Raw genomic sequence first — 22,218 nt, forward strand, 5'->3', positions numbered from 1 at the left:
CACAAATCTACTATATTTTTTTAAAATGAACCATGTGTAACTAAGGTGGTAGGTAAAATTGGGTGTTGTTATGAAATTGTTGTGACTTTAGCTTTATTGAAATTATTAAACTCTATGACCCAGAAAAATTAATTGATAGTTCGAACAACAAGCAGAATCTTCAGCAGAAAACTCATATTTTTAATAGCAATCCAATCATATAACTAAAATTGCTAAGAGCTAAAAGATGTGTCCTCCACTAACAGAACATGAAAAACGAAAAAGCATAATACAAAACAAACCCCACTCAAATACTATTGGGAAAATTTTCCTTAGAGTTTTTAAATCGATGAAACAACAATCCGAAGTGAACCTTTTTCAAATTAGCTTACGCATGAACATTGAACAAATAAAGAACATGAAAAGTGAATAAAAAAAAAGTAAAAATTATAACAAAAAAGCTACTATTACAGTTCATTAGAATAATATTAAATTGAAATATACCGTGTGGTTCAATATACACTTGGAAAAATAAATAAATAATGGATACATGTAGAATGAGGTTTTGTGTTTTCTGTAACTTGTCTAAAGTGCGTGCGTGTGTGTGCGCTTTGTTTGAGATTAGATTCGACAGAGCATAATGTTTTTTAAGGTTAGATAGATATTGTTGGGTTTTTCTGTCTGTTGTTCACGTATGAGTGCGATTACCATCCAACCTGGTAATTTTTTGTCCTACTATAGCACCACTACTGCTAACATTAACAATAAATCAAATAAACTAAAAATTTGGGTTTCGGGTTCAATTCCTCAATAAAGTGTAACAAATTGTTATCTTCTTTTTTTTTTCTTTTTTTTTTTTGGTGTAATCAGAATGTGAATTGATAAACTGAGCTTGATTTTTTCCCGATTACTCTCTTTATCTTCAAATCAAAATACTGTGCATGATATCTTCAAATTAAAAAAATGGTGGTTGTGACTATGTGAATTGATAATCATTTTTTAAAATAAAAATTTATGTCCATATTTGATATTTGTAAAATTGGAATTTTTCAACATTATTTCGGTTACATATTACCCATACCCCTTTGTCCAAACAGGTACGGAGTATACTAATATCCCCAACCCGAATGAGATGCAAACGGTAATCAATGCATATGCATATGCCCTCCAAGGGTGTTTGCTTTCTCTCATTGCAGTGAACTCGGCAATGAAGGCAGAGACAGTACTCAGACAGCCCAAGAATCCAAGTTGTATGCCCGATGCCACAATATCACAAGTCTAGCTATTCACCTGCACCAAATGATTCAAGACTGTGGTCATGTGCTATGCATGTAACAAATGCTCATGGAGACATGTCAATTTTTACATGATTTGGGAAATTTCCAAGATTGAATTTGCCAACACTTACAGCTTTCTTCACAGTAGAGGGTGCTGCCATGATGCAAGCTGCAGAAACATTGGCCGCTAGAGTCCCAAATGGCACCCATTTAAACAAACCAGCCTTGCCTGACCCACGTCCATTAAGTCTAGCTAAGAACCACCTGATCCACACACCTGGAGGTCCAACAAAACAAGCCAACCATAGCTGAGCACCACTGCTGCCACTGCGAAACTCCTCCCTCAACAGTGCTCCACATCACCCCATAACAAGCCTAACATCAAAATCAACACCACTATGACTGGTAAGTGATGCTTGAAGCTGTCCACCCTCCAGTTGCTGCTTGAGCTTGGAGTGCGACTTCCTGTACTCGCATTTTGCCTTGTTAGAAGCCACTTGAAACCTTTGGCTGTCTCAATCCCAAAAATAACGGAATAGGCCGCAAGAAACAAACCTGCATTCAATCATACAGGTTAAAGGACCATCTCACTCTTAAGTGCCAGAGTAGGCTATAGACTGTTAAGTTTTGAATAGACTAAAGTGGGATATACAATTCAAATCTAATATTTCTAATTCTAATGGACCAGATTACCTACACTACTACATCAACATAGTTCTTACAATACGGATTCTTACCTACAAGAAAACCAAGCACAGCAAGCATCCAATGGCCATCAACAATAAGATCAAGCATTTTCTGGTTTCAACCGTTGAAAGTTGTATTATTATTATCATAATTTGAAGCAGAATATCTTATATCTTCCAATTAATATCTTTTGTGACCTTTATACACACATATGAAGGGTTGAGAGCAAGAAACTGCATATAAGAATTTCAGTCCTAAGGCACTCTTAAGCCCAACACAAAATTCCATCACAAAGACTTTACCAAAACAAAAAATCAAGATGAATTCTAATTTCCCAATCCTAGCTATCCTGTACTGTGACAGACCTTCATAATTTATGCCAGACATAAGTTGTAATTAGGAGCATATAATCATATAAGCGATTCTTTAGAGCTAGGAAAAATGTAGGCTTAAACACTCGCATAGTCTCATCCACTATTGTAATTGAATATGGAGAGTGACTACCACAAAAGTCCCAACTCTAGAAGCAAATGCTGTCCAAAACAATTGTATCTTTGGAGTAAATGTAAAATACCTCTCAAACAATTTTACTTTGCATGACCATAAAGAATTAGCTAAAATTGACTATAGTTATCATCAGTGCATGTTCAACATATTTAATTCTTTTACCATAAATTAACTTATCTTGATTCTTTAATCATATCCTCCAAATACTTATAACTTGATTAGATTTTTAACAAAGTAAACATTGAACTATCACCACACAATTCAAGAATGAGTGATTCCTCAACCACATCACCTACCACATAATTTTCTCACAAAGCCCAAGCATATGCATGATATACACGTTGAAAAAAAAGACCAAATCAATGATTCACAATGATTCTTCCAATGGAAATCAAACCCTTAAAAAAAACATTGAAATAAAGACACATCTTAATGTCAAATGCAAAGTAGTTCAGATGCCTTTTTTCCAAGTGAATTCTTTAAAATGCTCTGAATGTGTGTGCATGCATCAGGAGAGAGAGAGAGAGAGAGAGAGAGAGACCATATTGGAAGGAAGGTCAAGGTACAAAATGTTTTCATCGTTTGTTAAGCCAGCAACTCCGGGACCAAACAACTTTTGTAGCACATATCTTGTCAAAACCTGCACACTATGGCATGTTAAATATCATAATATTGCTGAGTATGCTTACCAACATGAAATTTACAATTAATCAAATGTAAAAGTGGAAATTCTGTCTGATCTAGAGAAGACTGAAATTCCAAACAGCCCAATCACAAAACTACAATTCATACGTATGATAAATTAATAATTTTAGTTATTTCCAAATTCTTATGACAAAATGGAGGTAGTATGTCCAAATTATTAAGACACTAATTTGAGCCTCTCCAACTTTTGTCAAAAAACTATTCAGTTACTTCCAAGAGATTGGATTGTTCAAAACTCCAGCACTATGGTTCATATCTAGTTATGTCAAACATGGATAATTAACAATAATAATTACAATGACGCTCTTAGGGAACTTCCTTTTTTTTTTTTTTTGGATATTATATCCTTTGATCTGTATACCTTTGGTTTAAAGAAGTAAGTTTTTAAACATATATTATCAGGCAACACAAAAATACATTTGCATCAAAATTCTTCCCCAAAAAAAACCAAACACCACACACTTGTAAAAAGAAACAAGCACAATGGCATTATAAGTTATGAGCATATTGCATTTTAGACTTAAAAATAAATAAATAAACTAAAAGCAGTGTTCATATATATAGTGCATATTACCCCAAGAATCCCAAAAATAGCTAAATGAATGAGGCAAAAAGCATAATCCAATAACATTGATAACCTTTCCTTATCATCCTGCATATAGAAACATGAACATGCGCATTACTTGAACAATCAAATCAGAGGGAAACAAGACATGTTTAAAGTAGTCATTAAATAATCAACAACTACCACAAAAGTTCAGGAATTTCATTTAACAAAGATAAAGAAATGAGAAATTGTTGACGAAAGCTCACTTGCTTTTTGTCTTTAGAGCACACAATTGCATCTATGGAAAGGGGAGATATGATTTCCTCAGGCAATGGTGTCACCACGGAGATCGTAGTCATTGTTGGTGGATCACGAGACCAATACCTATTAAGGTGCAACAGAGTATCCTCAGAAGTGGGGGCAGATACTCCATTCTCTAATGCATGATCAACAGAAAAGCGGTGGCTGCTACTCTCACTATGCCTGTTGCTATGAAGAGCCCGATCCCCAATATCTCCTGCCTCTGAGACAATCTCACTTTCAATGTCATCATCAATATGAACAAGTGCAGCTACTGACAAACTTATAGAACGCCTTCTCAATGAAGAATTGGCATTGCTTGTGCAATTTAATAATCCACTTCGTCTGAGTTCAAAGTCAGCAGTCCCGATATCCATGACTTCCCACCAGAACCTCAAGGCTTGATTCCTCTTGGAATAACTTCAATAGTTACTGAAATAAATTAGGATGTTCATTCAAAGGCCAAATCTATATGAATATAATAATAATCCAGCTACTGTTGACAATGATGATAATGTTAGTACTTTTAATTTCTGCAAACAATTCTCAACTACTACACTTTTGAAAAAACTAATTATGTGCACATAGGCACAAGTGAAGACACCCATTTTAATTCATCTATATTTATATATTTCTAAAAGCTGAAGCGTAACATTTATTGTTGCTACGCTCCAGTTTAGCCACATTAGCTGCCATGATATCTTTATAAAAAAAATGTCATTTTTTTAAAATATTAATATCTAAAAATGACTTTACACATTATAAAATAATAATTAAATACATGTAACTTACCAACTATAATAAAATATTAAAATCTAAATATCTAAGGATGACTTTACACATTCTAAAATAATAATTAAATACATGTAACTTACCGGCTATAATAATGCCATTATTATTATCGTTGAAAACATGTTGTCATAAAATACGTCATTTATAAATAATAATAAAAACCAAAATAAAAAAGGTAGGAATTCTTCACCGGACACACCATCCTCCTTTTTTTTTTTTTTGGTTAGCCCTTCTCATAGGCATCTTATCAAACATGTGACATAGAACTAAAAATGGTAGGATTATCTTCGGCATACCACTTTGTTGGTGGTAATTTATAGTAAAAGAGACATGATAGACATAGAAACACCATTTAACACTCCAATATATTTAACATTATATATATATATATATATATATATATATATATATATATATAATACTAAACATATTAAATATTAAAATATTCAATATTGGACATAAAAAAATCAAAATTGCATTATCAGTTTATTACGTTACACATTCTCTTGAATGAACATATGAATACTAAATTATTCCCAAGTGCATTATGGCAAAATAAATTGTCATGTGAACAGAATAGTAGAAAACATTGCATTATGAGTTTATGACCTTTCACATTCTCTTGAATGGTCATATATTAAGTTATGCAAAAGTGCATTATGACAAAATAAATTGTCATATGAAAATGAATAGTATAAAACACACCCATGAAGAAAATAAAAAGAAAACACACCCATCAAGAAACTCTGGATTTTCTTTACTAAGATTGAGATGATTTCTTCGATTAGAGATAACAATTCAACAAAAATTCATTGTCTCAGTTTGGTAAGTATTTCAATGTGCTTACCATACTCTTGATCTTCACTCTATTTTTTATTTTTTGGTACATTTTAAATGTTTTCCACTTCTTCTTTTGACCAACAGTTATTTTTCTTGATCACAGTTTATCAAATCTATATATTTCTAAAAGCTGAAGTGTAGCATTTATTGTTGCTACACTTCAGTTTAGCCACATCAGCGGCCATGATATCTTTATAAAAAAAATCACATTTTTTTAAAATATTAATATCTAAAAATGACTTTGCACATTCTAAAATAATAATTAAATACATGTAACTTACCAACTATAATAACATATTAAAATTTAATCTATATCTATATATTTGTAAAAGCTGAAGTGTAGCATTTATTGTTACTACGCTCTAGTTTAGCCACATTAGCGGCCATGATATTTTTATTAAAAAAAATGACATTTAAAAAAATATTAATATCTAAAAATGACTTTACACATTCTAAAATAATAATTAAATACATGTAAGTTACCAACTATAATAAAATATTAAAATCTAAATATCTAAGGATGACTTTACACATTCTAAAATAATAATTAAGCACATGTAACTTACTGGCTATAATAATGCCATTATATTTCTAAAACCTGAAGCGTAGCATTTATTGTTGCTATACTCCAATTTAGCCACATCAACGGTCATGATATCTTTATAATAAAAAAAATGACATTATTTAAAAATATTAATATCTAAAAATGACTTTACATATTCTAAAATAATAATTAAATACATGTAACTTACCAACTATAATAAAATATTAAAATCTAAATATCTAAGGATGACTTTACACATTCTAAAATAATAATTAAATACATGTAACTTACCGGCTATAATAATGCCATTATTATTATCATTGAAAACATGTAGTCATAAAATATGTTATTTATAAATAATAATAATAAAAACCAAAATAAAAAAGTAGGAATTCTTCACCAGACATACCATCCTTTCTTTCTTTTTTTTGTTAACCCTTCTCATAGGCATCTTATCAAACATGTGACATAGAACTAAAAATGGTGGGATTATCTTCGGCATACCACTTTGTTGGTGGTAATTTATAGTAAAAGAGACATGATAGACATAGAAATACCATTTAACACTCCAATATATTTAACAATATATATATATATATATAAAATAATACTAAACATATTAAATATTAAAATATTCAATATTGGACAAAAAAAAATCAAAATTGCATTATCAATTTATGACCTTACACATTCTCTTGAATGAACATATGAATACTAAATTATTCCCAAGTGCATTATGGCAAAATAAATTGTCATATGAACAGAATAGTAGAAAACATTGCATTATGAGTTTATGACCTTACACATTCTCTTGAACGGTCATATATTAAGTTATGCCAAAGTGCATTATGACAAAATAAATTGTCATATGAAAAAGAATAGTATAAAACACACCCACGAAGAAAATAAAAGAAAACACACCCATCAAGAAACTCTGGATTTTCTTTATTAAGATTGAGATGATTTCTTCGATCAGAGATAACAATTCAACAAAAAGTCATCATCTCAATTTGGTAAGTATTTCAATGTGTTTACCATACTCTTGATCTTCATTCTATTTTTTATTTTAATAATTGATGGTGCACAACTCCTTTGTCTTCACACTTATAAGGCAAAAAGTGGGGGGAGATTCTTTCGATGTGGGACTGCAAAAAGTTTTCCAGGGAGTACGCAAATAGTTTCCCTGGGAGTACAAAAAAAGTAGCCCACATATATGATTAGGTTAATATACTAGTCTCTACCTCGTACATGTCATGTAACTTGAATTTATTTGTTTATTAAACAATTTTAAACAGAGGTTCAATATATATTGTGGGCTACTTTTTTTGTACTCCTAGGGAAACTATTTGCGTACTCCCCGGGAAACTTTTTGCAGTCCCACATCGAAAGAATCTCCCCCCACTTTCTGTCTTATAAGCTTGGAGTCGAAGGAGTAGTGCACCATCAGTTTTAATATACTCCAAGTTTGTGTCAAATTTCCTAAATTATATGATTAGGTTAATATACTCAAGTACTTCTTCTTAATTTTTATTTTTTTATTATTATTATTTTATAAGTATATAAAAGCTACTTAGTTGACCAAGCTTCAGTTTACTAGATTAACTATCTTATTAGAAAACATACTTTAAATGCAACATAACAAAGTATGTTTGTAATGTTTAGTTGAAAAGCGAGTGGGTGGGCTAAGGTTATAAATACTTTATTTAAAATTACTGTGTGCATTAACCAAGCTCTACGCAATAACATGTTATAGTTAGCCGTAATGACCATGATTTGGAACTTAGAGAGTCTATATGCAAATTGTTTCCTACTTCATTACATTAACTTGACTATCCATAGATTGATTACATTATAGTTTTAATCATATGATTTTCTCAGTGGGAAAATTGTACAAAGTTAATGATCCATTGTTCTTGATTGTAGGTGGTTGTGGGTCCCAAACAAGAAAAACAAGCCCACCCACATCTTCCTGAAGAGGTATCGCGAGCAAATAGCTTCAATGTTGCTAGACCAGGTATGAAAATGCCTTGTTTAACATGTTTAGGAACAAGATATACGTTTGGTGAACTTTGGAATATAAACATTGTTGCCTAATGTGTTACGTACTTGTTTTTTGGCTGTTGTAGGTGGTGTGGTAGCCGTATGAAGCTGAATTAGAGGACCTTCTGCCGTGGTGTGTTGCAGGGAAGGCCATGTGTAGGGGTGTGCAACTAACCCGCTAGCCCGCCAAAACCAACCCAACCCAACCCAACCCGCCGAGTTGGGTCGGTTTTTAGTAGGGGTGTGCATGGGTCGAGATGAAGGGATTTTTTTACCCAACTCACCATGGTGGGTCAACAAAAATTCAACCCAACTCAACCCATCACATAAGTCTAACCCAACCCACATGGGTCGGGTTGAACCCATAGGTTGGACAAAATTTTATTATTATTATTATTATTAAATTGAGTAGAAAAAATATATAAATATAAATATATTAAAAAAACTCAAAAATTAGTATCAATGTAACTCCTTATAGGAAAATAACACTAATGACTAAACAACAATAGTAATTTACTAAGGTTTGTGTGAACTAATTGACTTTTATATAGGATAGGAAGAGCTAGTTATTTTAAAATTTTTATTAATTATATAATATTATATATATATATATATATTAAATATATGGGTGGGTCGGGTTGGGTTTGGTGGGTTTGAAATTTTATGACTCAAACCCAACTCGACCCGCTATCAAAAACATTTTTGTAATCCAACCCAACCCACCAAGGCCTAAAAACTGACCCAACCTGGCGGGTTGGGTTGGGTCGGGTTTGTTTTGGTGGACTGGTGGGTTAGTTGCACACCCCTAAATGTGATGAGGGGAGTATTAGTATCATGCTGCAATGGAAGTTGGTGAGCATTCATATATCAATATACTCTCTCTCTAAAAGCTATACTTTTTAGGTGGCTTAGAATCTTGTATAATATGGTTGCCAAGAAATGGAATGGGATTTCAAATAGAATAATTGTAATTACCTTTAAGTAATGCACTTTATTAGGCTATTGTTTAGTAACAATTGATATGGACAATATTTTAGGGTTTTACGAAGTATTTTTGTAAGAAAAAAGGAGAATGATTATGAAATACTACCAAATTCAAAAAGTTAACTTGGCTTGTCAGTGGCGAAATATATTGATTAGTTTTTAAAAAGTTTCAACCATTAAAGGGTGTCCAAAATGATGTACTAAATCTGAAATCATCATCTTAGATAATATTTTCATAATCAATACATTTTTTGTTTATTGGTAATGGATGATTTTCTATTGGCATGCATTGTACTTGATAGATTTTGTCACACAAACAGTGAATAGAACTATATGTTTGCATATGGTGATAGTCTTCCTATTATTGTTGTTGTTATGATCATCTATATTAAAATCATAGTTGAAATTTCCTATACAGATTGTTATGAAAACCAAAAAAAAAAACTGTAATTTTCTAATAATAAGCTCTGTCCTATTTCAACTCTTTCACGGCTTCCTCTGTTTCTCTAAATCTAAATGGTCCTCACCAAGAAAAAGTGGCACTTGCAACATTTTTTTCTTTATTGTACAATTTCAACTATTCTCAAAACGTAATTTATTTTTTCCAGCACTAAAGTAGGTGTCATATTTTCTTTTGGCCCAATGAACTCTAGCCCAAATGACACCTCCTCCCCTTGTGAGATCATGAAGGAGGTTAAGGTTGTGGGTTTAAGAGTAAGACCCACTGAAATTGTGTAACTTATTTGTTATCAATAAAATTAAAAGTTGTCATCTCTTTTATTTTATTAATACATTATGCTCAGTTTGAATGGTATGCTTGTACTATGGTTCATCATTTGCACACGAAAGAGTTTGTACAAAGTAATGTACAGCCAATAGGCTGTTTTTTTTATTTTTTATTTTATGGTGGTCATACTCTAATTTCAAGGACCATTCCATCTTGATTCAAGTATTTACTCATATGAAAAAGCAACTTATTTAATGACAAAGTTACCACAAACTACTATTATTTATGACACCCCAACAACATGTGGGGTGTCAAGAATATTGTAAAGAAAGTGAAAAAGGATTTTGAATGCTTCTGCAAGCTTAATAAGCAACGTTCTTGATTTGTCAAAGCATTGCTCTAACTCCTCAAAAGACATTTGAATGAAAATGGAGAAATGTAGAAGGCTTAATTAATTTAGCTCATACTGAGTTTTTGACAGCATATTGAGTTTTTAATATGTATCTTTATTCCTTGTGGTTGATTGTCACACTTATCGTTTGTGCAAGAAATTAGAGTATACATTGAGATCCTTGCCAATTTATCTTTAACATGTGCTTATATTACTCTTGACTCCCTAAACTTTGTGCAGTATGGCTGCCGTTGCTGTTGACAATATCCTGGCATTTATATTATGTTATATATTCTAGCCAATTTCAAGTAATGCATCAACATGATATTTGCACTGTAAGGTCTTGTCTATGAGGTGGTAGGGTTAGAGGCTTTTTCATTGTTTTCTGAATCTACATTAATAAGTGAAATAGTAAGGAGGTGCAATAGTTCTTATATAAGAAAGGTAATTGCACTTTAGTAAGAAGAAAAGTAGGGAGGTGTGAAGTTCTTGTAAATAAAAGTCATAGTATGCTTTTGTAATTTGTGAAAGTTTGGTAGCCAAAGCTTTGTCTAGTTAATGTGAGAATACAAGTGGATGATGTAACATTTAACCCTTGATACTAATACATATCAAGTGTTCTTTGTAGGTTACGCCTGCGCCAGCTGGTCTTGCTATTTGTTTCCAGAAACATCTCAAGAATGACAAGACCGTGCATTTGATCTTTTGGGGAGTGATGAGGCATGGAAAAAGGAATCATAACTACAAAAGAAAATTACAATTCAAAGAAAATATGGACTGGACAGACTCCTAGGCAAGCTACTGCATATCTAAGCATTTAACTTAACCTACTCTTAGAGATTTCTTGCCTTTCATGTCTCATTTCATTAATGTCAATTGTTAGTGCAGATTTTGGGGTGATCCTTGGGCTTATTTGCAACCAACAACAAAAATAAGGAATGATGCTTGATTGCTTATCATCGCAAGATGGATCACAGGTCGTGGAGGTCACAGGTACATCTTAAATTTCTTCCAGAAAGGATTGATATTTTCAGTTTTTATGGTTTGCCAAGATGAACCATGGAATCTCCTATACTCATGGTTTCTTCCCCCATATTTTTTTTGTGGTAAACTTTATTAAAAAAGTGTTTGCTTGTTACTTGTGTTGCAGCTGAGGCCAAAGAAGAAGATCAAGCAGAGTGCTGATCTTGAGGAAGAAGTGCTATCCATTGTTGTGGGTCACTTAAAGTTTCTGGCCTTGGTGGCATTAAAGAGTTCGCTAGTAGACCATAAATCAGACATGTAGCTTTGAACTCAATATATAGCTTATAGAATAATTATACTTATGTGGGTTTCTTCATGTAGACTAGTGAAAGTGTATTAAAGCTATAGCATTATTCGGTGACTATTCCTTTGCTATCATTGTAACTTGCCAGGAATTTGAAAAGCTAGTGGTGTCTTTCTGTTTTAAGTACGCTTGTTTATTATGCTTAATTTAGATTACGATTTTTTCTACTTGTCAAGTGGAGACTATCCAAGTGAAGTTCAGAATTAATTTTCTTGAATCTAATGGTATCCAAAAATTCTCTTCATTTGTCTTGAAGTGGGTAGAATTCACTCCAGTAGAATTCTCTTCATTAAGAGAATATTGGAAGGTGTATCACAGAGGGCTTGATGGCTATAGGGGAAAAAAAAACTCAAGTTCTTTGAACTCGATTTCTATTGAGTTAGAACTCAAGTCATACAAACTCGAGTTCTTCCTTTAGTACTCGAGTTGCCGTAATTCGAGTTTTTAGGCAAAGAGGCCAGAAAAAAAAATTGTACTCGAGGACTAGAAACTCGAGTTTCATTGTGCTTTTTTTTCCTTCTTTTTCTTTTTTTTTTTCCTGCAGAAACACATTTTGATTACAAGGCCATAATGACAAGACTTCTACTGGATCTTGCTTCATGATTACACATTCCCTCCACAGTCTAGCAATCTCGCTTCTTGATTACACATTCCCTTTAAGTTCGTCACTTTAAGTTAACTCATGTTATACAGCTTGCCCCACCCTTTCGTAGTAAGATGTCTCTTCATTAGGCAGGTGCTTTTAGTATCAAAGCTCTAGGATCTCAGACTTCACAACATATGAAATGCAGTCACCTAGAGTACTTGGCACAGAGTACTTTGCCTCAAGTTAATAATGTCTGAAAATAATGTAGGAAAAAATATCAAACAATGATGAACATACAAGCAATATCCAACTAATGTCAATCCTTCATAATATAAACTTTTCCTTTAGTTTCCAACAGGTTAAAATATTATGATTAAGTAAAAAATTAAGCTTCTATTTTGATGATAAATCACAACCCAATACCATGTTTTAGAGGAGGGAAAAGAATGGAAATAATTAACAACTAATTGAAAGGCAAAATTAAACATCCATAATATCACAATCTAGAAACAGGTACATTGGATATAGAATACTTCGATTACAAGTGCATTCAATGATATACAAAATAATAATTGTGCCGATACAACCTAGTAGTAAGTTTGAATACACCATAAAGAGAACCATAATTTACATCTACAATGCCATTCCAAAATCGAGTATCTACATGCCTAACAAAAATTGAAATATTGTCGTTAGATACCAAAAGCCAAAACAAATGTACTAATCTACGCAACTTGGCTAATTGATACAATCATGGCATTTTATATAAAAGCATCACTTACCTAGTTTGGATCATTACTACTTGTCAAAGCCCCACGGGAAAGCGAATATCTTCTACGGTTATACCCATGTTGATGACACAGTCCACAGCTTTGCTTTTGTTGAATCTCCCTTAAGTTAGAATCTAGCCTCCGGCTTCCTGGTTCTCGCCGGACCCTATCCATCTCATTCTGTATTTTAGACTTCATAGGTCAACCTTTAACCCGCAACAGGTCTGGGTCAGGCACCCACTTTGGATCGTCCACATCCCTCTACAATGACTCTAACTTTGGCACCACAAATTAGTGTGAGTAGGTGCGAATGGAGTTCTCCAAACTATAACATGAATCAATATATCTACTCGCATCTTGCCCCAAGTACTGAAGAACTGTAATTGCATGTGAACAAGGGATCTTTCGATTTTGCCACTTTCCACAACCACATGTTCTGGCCAATATGTTTATTTCATGATTATGGTGTCCCCCTCCAGAGCTATGGATGTTGTATGCGGTCATTACTTGATATATACCATGGACATTATTAAACGGTGTTACTTGGTGTGTTTTAGATTTTTTTTTTTTCAGATTTGCATCATAGATTTTTGGCATATTTACTCCACACCTTGCCCTCCGAAAGATCATTGGTAATTTCTTTGTGTCGATCATGGAAATACGCGACAAGTTTGTTCCAAGTGAATTCAAACATTGCAGCAATGGGCAGGCCACGAGCACCTTTGAGTACTCCATTAAAGCACTTCGAGACATTGGTTGTCATAGCCCTATAACGGTATCCACCATCATGTAGCTGGGTCCACATGTCTAGATCCTCTTTCATTAGATATGTGTATGGCATGATGGATGAGTCGGGTTCACTTTCTTGCCGCTCGGTTCTCAGTTTCTTCCTAAGGGCCTCAATCTCAGCTTCCTTGATAGGTTGCATGTACAACTCAAATTTAGCTTCCTAAGTAGCATACTCCACTTTCAAGGCCAATGACTTTAAAGTGGCGTCCTAAAAATGCGTGTTGAAGTTGCTAGCAACATGTCGAAGGCAATATCTGTGAAATACTCGTACTTGTACATCATCATCTCTAGGCCAGTTTGCAATTGCATTTTGAATACCCTTATGTCGGTTAGAAATTACGCAAATGTCCTTATTTGCTATCACATCCCCTAGTGAAATCCTAAAGCAATCTAAAAACTACCTTCAACTAGGCCTTGACTATTTGTCCACAATGGCAAAGGCGAGAGGCAAAACGTTGTTGTTGGCATCGGTGGCCATTGTAATAAACAACACTCTTCGATATTTACCGTACAAATGGGTTTCATCAATACTGGTCACTAGCTTACAATGTCTGAATCCTTCAATGCATGGAGTGAAAGCCCAAAATACATAGCGCAATATTGTATCACCGAAGCCTTACCTCGGTTCGGTGTGATACCAGTACTGGGTGCTAGTACCTTGATCCAAGTATGCCAACAACAACTTTCTCAACCCTTTGGTAAGACTCTTCCCAATCTCTGAATATCTTTGCAATAGCCTTTTGTTTTGCATCTCATATCTTATAGTAAGAAAACTTATGATCATAATACTTCGCTTTAATGAAATCTTTAAGGTGATTAATTGTTGCCGTGTGATTTTGTTGCCGTGTGATTTTGTTGCAACGTTGGAACAAATTTTGCTGCAAGAAAATTACAATCCATCATTCTACCATCAAGGGCCGTGCTAAAGGGCATACAATTGTGAGGACCCCCATAAGATGTGACCATCCATAGTCCCTGTTTAGGCTTAACGACTGCCCTAATGTACCACTTTCATGACCCATCCATGCATTTCACATATAGTCTACTTTTGGTCGACCTACTAGTCATAAAGTTTCTGTTATGCTTTGTGGTGTAAATTGTTAATGCACGTTTCACCACCTCTTTATTCACAAAAATCAACCCTGTACAAAAATTCATGTCCGCATTCCAAGAAGAAGCAAATGCTTGCTGACAATTTCAGAATTAGCCATACTTTCCCAAGTATTTGCATAAAATGATGAGGCAAGAGGTTCATAAACGGGGGTCGTATTTGTAACATGTTGAACTCTAACAGTAGCTTCCGCATCATCTTCATCACATTCAACCATATAGTCAACATGAGGATTGAGAGTCATTTCATGGTCATCACCACCCCTATCAAAGTCGCCTTGCTCAATCCTCTCTTCGTACTCATCTCTATCGTCAAGATCTTCCCTAACATAGTCTTCGTCTTCATCTTCAACTATTGGAAGTGTAGAGGATTCACCTCGATGTGTAGAAAATTGATCTTCATATCTATTGCCAAGTTCGCTCTCAATTGTTATTAGTGTCTCTTGAAAAGGGGATGTATATCCTCCCAATGTGGTGCATGATCATTTAGGACTGCAAACTGTTGAGATGTAGTTGTTTGTACAATTTCCTCTACGCCGACTTCCGCACGCAGCTCCAAAGTGACATACAACTCAAAATTTGCTACTTGTTCCCATTTCTACATCTTGCTAAACATGATCTTCACATGTTTGTCTTCTGTTATCGCCATATATCTGTAATTAATGCATTGATTGAGGACTTCATGTGGAGAACGAAAAGCAATATGTATGTCATGCAAAGTAGGGTTCATTTGCAGCTCTTCCATAATTTTTATTTTCAAAACATTCGTGGTCTTTAGCTTACGGCGTATCATCATATAGTTGCACTGGATACCTGGACCTTGAAATAGAAATCTGTCATAAGGTTGGCATTGCTAAGGGGTTCACCGTAGTATATATTTATATAGATCATTGTCAACCTATAGATCATCAAGTGCAATTGTATTAGTAACAAATTTATAACTCTCAATTAACATCAATCACAAAACTTTGCGTATGAAATGCCAACAATACTAACCTCAACCAAATTTGCATATACTCACCTCAAGTCACATACAAAAATAGTCATTACCAATTTTATATTCTTTTAAAATTCCAAATCATTCTAGGTATCAAACTTAAATATTATACCAACCAGTTATCCATTGAAATCTCTATTACAAATCTTAAACAAATATATCTTGAAATAATTTATACTAAAAAGACTACAAATAGGTGTCTTAGGTATCAAACTCATAATCCATTTCATACCAATAACAAAAACCTAAAAGTACTAAATATTCCTAACAATTGATCACAATATTTAGTACTAAATATTTCCAATAATTAATCACAACATTAATTTTTTTTAAACCTAGCAGATTATTAATCACAATATTTACACTAACAAGAAAAAAATATATTCCCAATATGTTGTAATAACATAATTAATCACAATATTTGGTACTAAATATTCCCCCAATACTAAATATTCCCAATAATTAATCACAATATTAATTTTTTTAAAAAAACCTAGCAAATAATTTAATCACAATATTTACACTAACAAAAAATAAACAAATATTCCCAATAATTAATCACAATATTAATTTTAAATAAAAAAACTTAGCAAATAATTTAATCTCAATATTTACACTAACAAAAAATACAAATATTCCCAATAATTAATCATAATATTATTTTTTTTTTAAACTAGCAATTAATCACAATATACTAACAAATAAACTAATCGCAATATACTAACAAATAAATTAATCACAATATACTAACAAATAAATTAATTACAATATTCACACTAACAAACAAAAAAACAAAAATTTTCTAATACATTCTAATTGTTTCTTAAAAAAAAAGAACCTAGCAAATAATCACAATATTAACTAACAAAAAATATTCCCAATATTGTAAAAACATTACCTGTGAGATATTGTTGTTAATGTGAGTGATGTGTGAGAGTTGATGAAAGTTGTGAGTGTGAGTGTGGTGTGAGACTTGAGGAAAGTTGTGAGTGAGTGAGTGAAGAGAGGGTGTGAGCCAGGTAAGGGGGGAAAAAAGTCACAGCTGGGACCCATATGCTACACGTGGATGGGCTGGGGACCATTCATAAAAATCGAATCCAGTAGACTTGATTTCCATTAAAGAGAAATCGAGTCTAATTTACTCGAGTTATACATCGACGTGGCCGAAAAGCACTGGTGGGACCAAACCAAAAATAGAGTCCAGTAAACTCAATTTTCATTAAAGAGCACATGACCTGAGTGTGAAAAAGTCTTGGTGGAACCAGCCTAGAAACTCGAGTCCAATAGAGTTGATTTTCATGACCAAAAACTGAGTTCATTAAACTCGATTTGCATGCCTACGTGGACAAGTTGTCCACCTCAGCTATTGGCGTAATGGAAAAATCGAATACATTATACTCGATTTTTAAGCCAAAATCGATACTAACACACTCAAATTGTTAGTTAGCAAAATAATTTCAAACCTTGGCTAACTAATAAAATACTTTAGATTTTATTGTTATTTTTCAAAAAAAAATCCCTAAACTTTTTCCATAAATAAAACAATTTTGGTAAATGAGTACACGTGGGCAGATCCCTAACTCCCAAAAATATAAGATCATCTTCAACATCAACTGTCCCATACCAAAATTCCAGTAATCTACAGACTTTCCTGTACACTCCACATTACACAGTTCCTCTCAGTCTCCATGGCCTTAGCTCAAATTTCCTCGTCTCTCTCCCTTTCGGTCCGCGGTACCCTCTGTGTGTGTGTGTGTGTGTGTGTGTCAATGAGTTTTATTTTCATTAACCTCGTACTTTGTTTTTTCATTCTAATAATGAAGGTGATGACTATGTTGCAGATGCATATGCTTTTAGCTCACCCAAAACCTCTTCTGCAACTCCTCGCCTTCCACTTTCCAAGCTTTCACTATATGGGTCCGTTTTTGCCACTGGTTCTCCGCTCTGTAAGCATTCTAATTATATTTTCAATGCTTCTTGTTTGTTTCTGGCAGAAACTTCTACACAAATATGCAACTTAAAATGGGGCTGAAAGTATTATTATTATTTTAAAAAATAAAGTAGAATGAATGCTACGATTTTCCATTATTCACAAAATTGTATGCTACCAAAGCTGTGCTGTGTCTGTGTGTGCGAGTTGTTGTTGTTGGTTCAATCTAGGAAGCATGGACACTTCATTTGGGATACCATACTTGCGTCATACTGGTGCTGTTTCCACCTTGTCATGTTATAATTTTTCAGAAATTGCTCATTCCGCTATGTCATATCCTTATCCGTGTCTGTGGTTCCTAGCGTACAATTAGTTATTTGAAAAGAAGATCTTTTATTGCAATTTTTGTTACTACAAATTATGTAGTGAGCAGGTAACTGATTCCCATATCTATATTTACCTTCTTGAAAAGAAGTTGTAGTTAATGTTGGTGGTCTAGTAAACCATGGGAAGAAAGAAAACTTATAAAAGCATAATCAATAGTTCTCCTTGGATTAGGAGAAGTAATAGGCAACTGGGCTTTATTATAAAAAGCAGAATTTCTTAAATGGTTTGAAGAAGGGTGCCGTCTAGGTAAAAAAAAAAAAAAAAAGAGAGGAGAGAAGAGTGCTGCAAGCCAGAGAGGAAAAGAAAAAAAGTTGCAGTGCGCACTTGTGTGTGAGAGAGAGCAAAGAAAAGCAATGTGTTTTTTCTTTAGTCATTGAGACACATGAAGAAGAAAAATTTGGGGCTTTCTATATGGTGAGGTTTTGAAATGTGGGGTTTAAGTGCTACAATCACAAAGACTTGTTTTATCCAGGGTGAGTGAAGGTCTTAAGGTTCTTATCATATCCTAGAGAGTGATATTATTGTATTTGATGTGAATCATATTCTAGTTGTCTTGCTAATCAAGGAAGTATTATGTTTTTTGTCCTTTCCATTCGTTTTCTTGCCAAATACTCCTTCTTTATGCTACCCCAGAATATCCATTGAACAATCTCCACTAACTGCAGTAGATGTTTGAATGCTACAGTAAAAACACCTTATGCAAGTAGGGCATAACTTACGATGACTTCTAAAAGAGAAATTAACTAGGCTTTATCTTCGTATTCCACTAGAAGATTTTTTGAAGTAATTGTAAATCATGTTGGTGCCCAATGTACCTCATTATTAACAAGTCATGCTTAACATATCTCCCAGCTTATTTTTATCTGTACACCTAAGTGTTTGGATGGCCAAACACACCTTCGCTTTGGGATTTTGTTATCACCTTGGTATATTTTTCCTTTTCTCTGTCTTTTGCTCGAGGTGGTTCATTCTTGTATACTTTTTGTGTACTTGGGTTACGTCCCCTTGCCTTCATTTTCTTTTTCCCTTTTCAGATAAATTTACTTATAAAAGGTGTCCAGATATCTCCTTTTTTTTTTTTTTTTTTTTTTTTTCTTCTTTTATCATCTTAGCTAGATTGTGGTACTGATTGGTGGCTGTGATGGTACAGAGCATGTGCTCAATGATCAAAATCAAATTCTTTAGTGATTAACCTTATGGCTCTCACAACCATTTTACAATAATTGTGTTAATGATGGTCTATTTATAGTTCTCACCTACCTATTTAGTATATCATGACTATAGGCATAACTTGTTTATTTTGAACAGTTTGTCTAAGTCATTTTCTTTCTTAAAGATTTCACCATTGTTACAGAATTTCTTATAATTTTGTGATCATCTCACATTTGAACATATGAATGCAACCGTTTTGCCAGTATCCTATCTAAGGTACTTGGGTTGCGATAATGTGTTGCCAATTTCTTTGCTTACCCAGGATAACAGTTGCCATGTTTGCTGGCAAAAAATGCAGTGATTCAGATGTGAGCTCATGAGCTTTTAGTCTTGAATGCTTACCTGACATGACATATACAGATTTTATTTTTAATTTTTTTATTTAAAAATTTAAAATCATTTTTTCATTGCTCTGAAGTTCAAATTGCATATCTATCATCAAAATTCTTGTCTGGTCAATGTTCCCATTTTTCTTTTCTTTCTCTTTTTCTTTGCCTCATATGGTCTGGCTTTTCTTTTCCTTATTTCCCTCTTATTTCTATATGGTCACTAAGAGAACATACTAAAAGAAAGAGAATTTGAATTATTTGTAAAATGTAGTCTTAAATTTTCCTCAATATTCTTGGCAACCTAATGATCACTTAATTGGTGAGAGCTGATGCTTGCTTTCATTTTTAGTGATACGACAAACTTGTTACCAAAAGCAGCCTGCAGGCAAAGCAATGTTACTTCCCATAAGATGTGAACAAGGCACCCAGGACAACAGTTCAGATGTATGGCTAGGCCGATTTGCAATGATTGGCTTTGCAGTGGCTATTACTGTTGAGGTAACAACAGGCAAGGGACTTTTGGAGGTATGTCACATGCTATGGGTTTTTAGATCCAAACAAAAGCTATCTTTTAGTTTCAAGCATAGTTTTTTGTTTCAGCACTGGTTGCTGGATACAACTTGCAGTTTTTTGCAAACCACAAATAACAAAAAAAAAAAAAAGGCATTATATTCATCAGGAAATTAAAACAAGTAAAATGTCCTGTGACTATCTTTAATGATATCTGTGTATTACATGTTAAAAAAGTTTACTATATTTGTGTCGCTTATTTCATAAACTCATACAATTTAATGTTGCTTTAAAGTGTCAATAACTAATGTGAGAGACTAATGATGATCTTTAGCTCTATTAGAAGCATCATTTGTAAATTACTTGTTCAAATTTAAAGCTAGAGAAAATTATCTTGGTTTAATCAATTGAGTGAGGCGTCCTTAATTAAACAAACCTACCCCCCCCCGCCCCCAGCGGCCCTCTTCCCCTCCTATTCTATATTTATAAACACTCACAAACACCTCATCCCTCAAAAAGGAAGATATGTATGACATCACTGAAGGAAATCATCTCATTAATGAGGATTGCCTTGGACATTAGATGATGTCTGAGCCAACTATCCTGTAGTCCAGTTTTCTACAGTCTTGGGAACCTTCAAGCCAGGGGCTTTGGTGTGGAGATCCTGGAGAATCTTGGCTATTGATGTTTTTTAATACCTGTTGAAACATAAGATACCTTTTGGGTGATTATTAGTTTATTGTTTCCTGTTGATCATTTGATGCCTGTTTCTAATGTTGGAAAGTCAAAAGTTGATGCCCACCAAGGGAATGCCACACACACACACATATATATTCTTGCCAAAAAGGGAATGGTATTTCTAATCCATCATAAGGTTCAAAAATGCGAGCATTTATAAATTCCCTCATCATATTTGGTTTCCTCTTAGCTTGGAAGTTGTCAAATCATTTTCGTGGAAGTCAAGTTTATTGGTTTCGATAGTTTTTTCTTGTTGACATGGAAACCCTCTACTCTTCTCTCTCTGCACACACACACACACACAAACAAAAGCGCACACAACCAAATATTGCAAGAGCAACATTGCACTCATGAACAATTATTTAAAAATGTTTGGTCATTTTAATTTTTGCAGAATTTTGGGCTCACAAGTCCCCTGCCTACAGTAGCCTTGGCAGTTACAGCATTCGTGGGCATTTTAACAGCAGTTTTTATCTTCCAGTCCGCTTCAAAAGATTGATCACGTTTTAGGTCACTTCATGTTTGTAAAGTTTGTAATTCTGAAAAATCTACTAGATTACTTTTTGTCCATTTGTTTGTAATTTTGTATCAATGCCAACATTAGCATCAAGATTCCAAGAGCCTTGTAACTCAATTCCATTACTTGATTCTCCCATAAAGGAAAACATTGGTTCAAATCCCTCTCCCCCACTTGTTGTAACCAAAAAACATTGACATTAAGATTTCAGAATGTACCAGATATGGAAACTTCAATATATGTAAAGGCTTTTCTCTGTGGTGTTACTTTCACTTATTCTTCAGTGCTACACTGGAGCTTTTCCTCATCCTAATGCTATTTGTAAAAAATATTCTCAAAAAACAATGCAGTTGTGAATTTTTTTTCCAAATATAATACTGTTGATGTTATAAAAGCCTATATGCATTTAATATTTTCTTAAGGTTTGAGTGACAACTACAAATATACTATGTTAGGTTTGAAAGGAGGGATGCATTTTTCCTTGGCCATAGGTTTGAAGGGTGTTGAGTCTGTTGACACTTGAAAGTTAACATATAGTTTGCATTTAGGAAATGGAAGTGTGTGAGGGTCGGTTTTCGGACAGTATCCAGGCCTAAGTTTAAACAAGGACCTCGGACCTTCTAGTTGTAATTTGAAGGGACTGGGCTTGGTCTTCCACAGCTAAATAGACTGTTTACAAACCAAGTGGTGCACAGG

At 33.7% G+C, this 22,218-nt stretch overlaps 1 protein-coding gene and 1 pseudogene across 2 annotated transcripts; one reads left to right on the forward strand and one right to left on the reverse strand.

The window, feature by feature from the left end:
* Positions 1-1,050: 1,050 nt before the first annotated feature.
* Positions 1,051-4,379, reverse strand: LOC142616134 (uncharacterized; annotated as a pseudogene).
* Positions 4,380-17,478: 13,099 nt separating this feature from the next.
* LOC142615123 (stress enhanced protein 1, chloroplastic-like) lies at positions 17,479-21,794 on the forward strand. 2 transcript variants are annotated; one of them, XM_075787821.1, is made up of 4 exons: positions 17,479-17,633; positions 17,741-17,845; positions 20,107-20,282; positions 21,400-21,794. In XM_075787821.1, the coding sequence occupies exons 1-4, from the start codon at positions 17,588-17,590 to the stop codon at positions 21,502-21,504; spliced, it is 432 nt and encodes a 143-aa protein (XP_075643936.1). In that variant the 5' UTR covers positions 17,479-17,587; the 3' UTR covers positions 21,505-21,794. The 2 variants fall into 2 exon arrangements, with proteins under 2 accessions (XP_075643936.1, XP_075643935.1); XM_075787820.1 differs by having other exon boundaries at positions 17,481-17,642.
* Positions 21,795-22,218: the final 424 nt, after the last annotated feature.

The sequence above is a fragment of the Castanea sativa genome, chromosome 11 (assembly GCF_040712315.1).
Source record: "Castanea sativa cultivar Marrone di Chiusa Pesio chromosome 11, ASM4071231v1".
Taxonomy (NCBI): Eukaryota; Viridiplantae; Streptophyta; class Magnoliopsida; order Fagales; family Fagaceae; genus Castanea; species Castanea sativa.

Bases quoted from the DNA above. Each gene is read 5' to 3' on its own strand.
- LOC142615123 (XM_075787820.1), top strand. From the start codon at position 17,588: ATGGCCTTAGCTCAAATTTCCTCGTCTCTCTCCCTTTCGGTCCGCGGT. The intron at 17,643-17,740 runs GTGTGTGTGTGT...ACTATGTTGCAG, and splicing joins TTCGGTCCGCGGTACCCTCT to ATGCATATGCTTTTAGCTCA. The intron at 17,846-20,106 runs GTAAGCATTCTA...TTTCATTTTTAG, and splicing joins TGCCACTGGTTCTCCGCTCT to TGATACGACAAACTTGTTAC.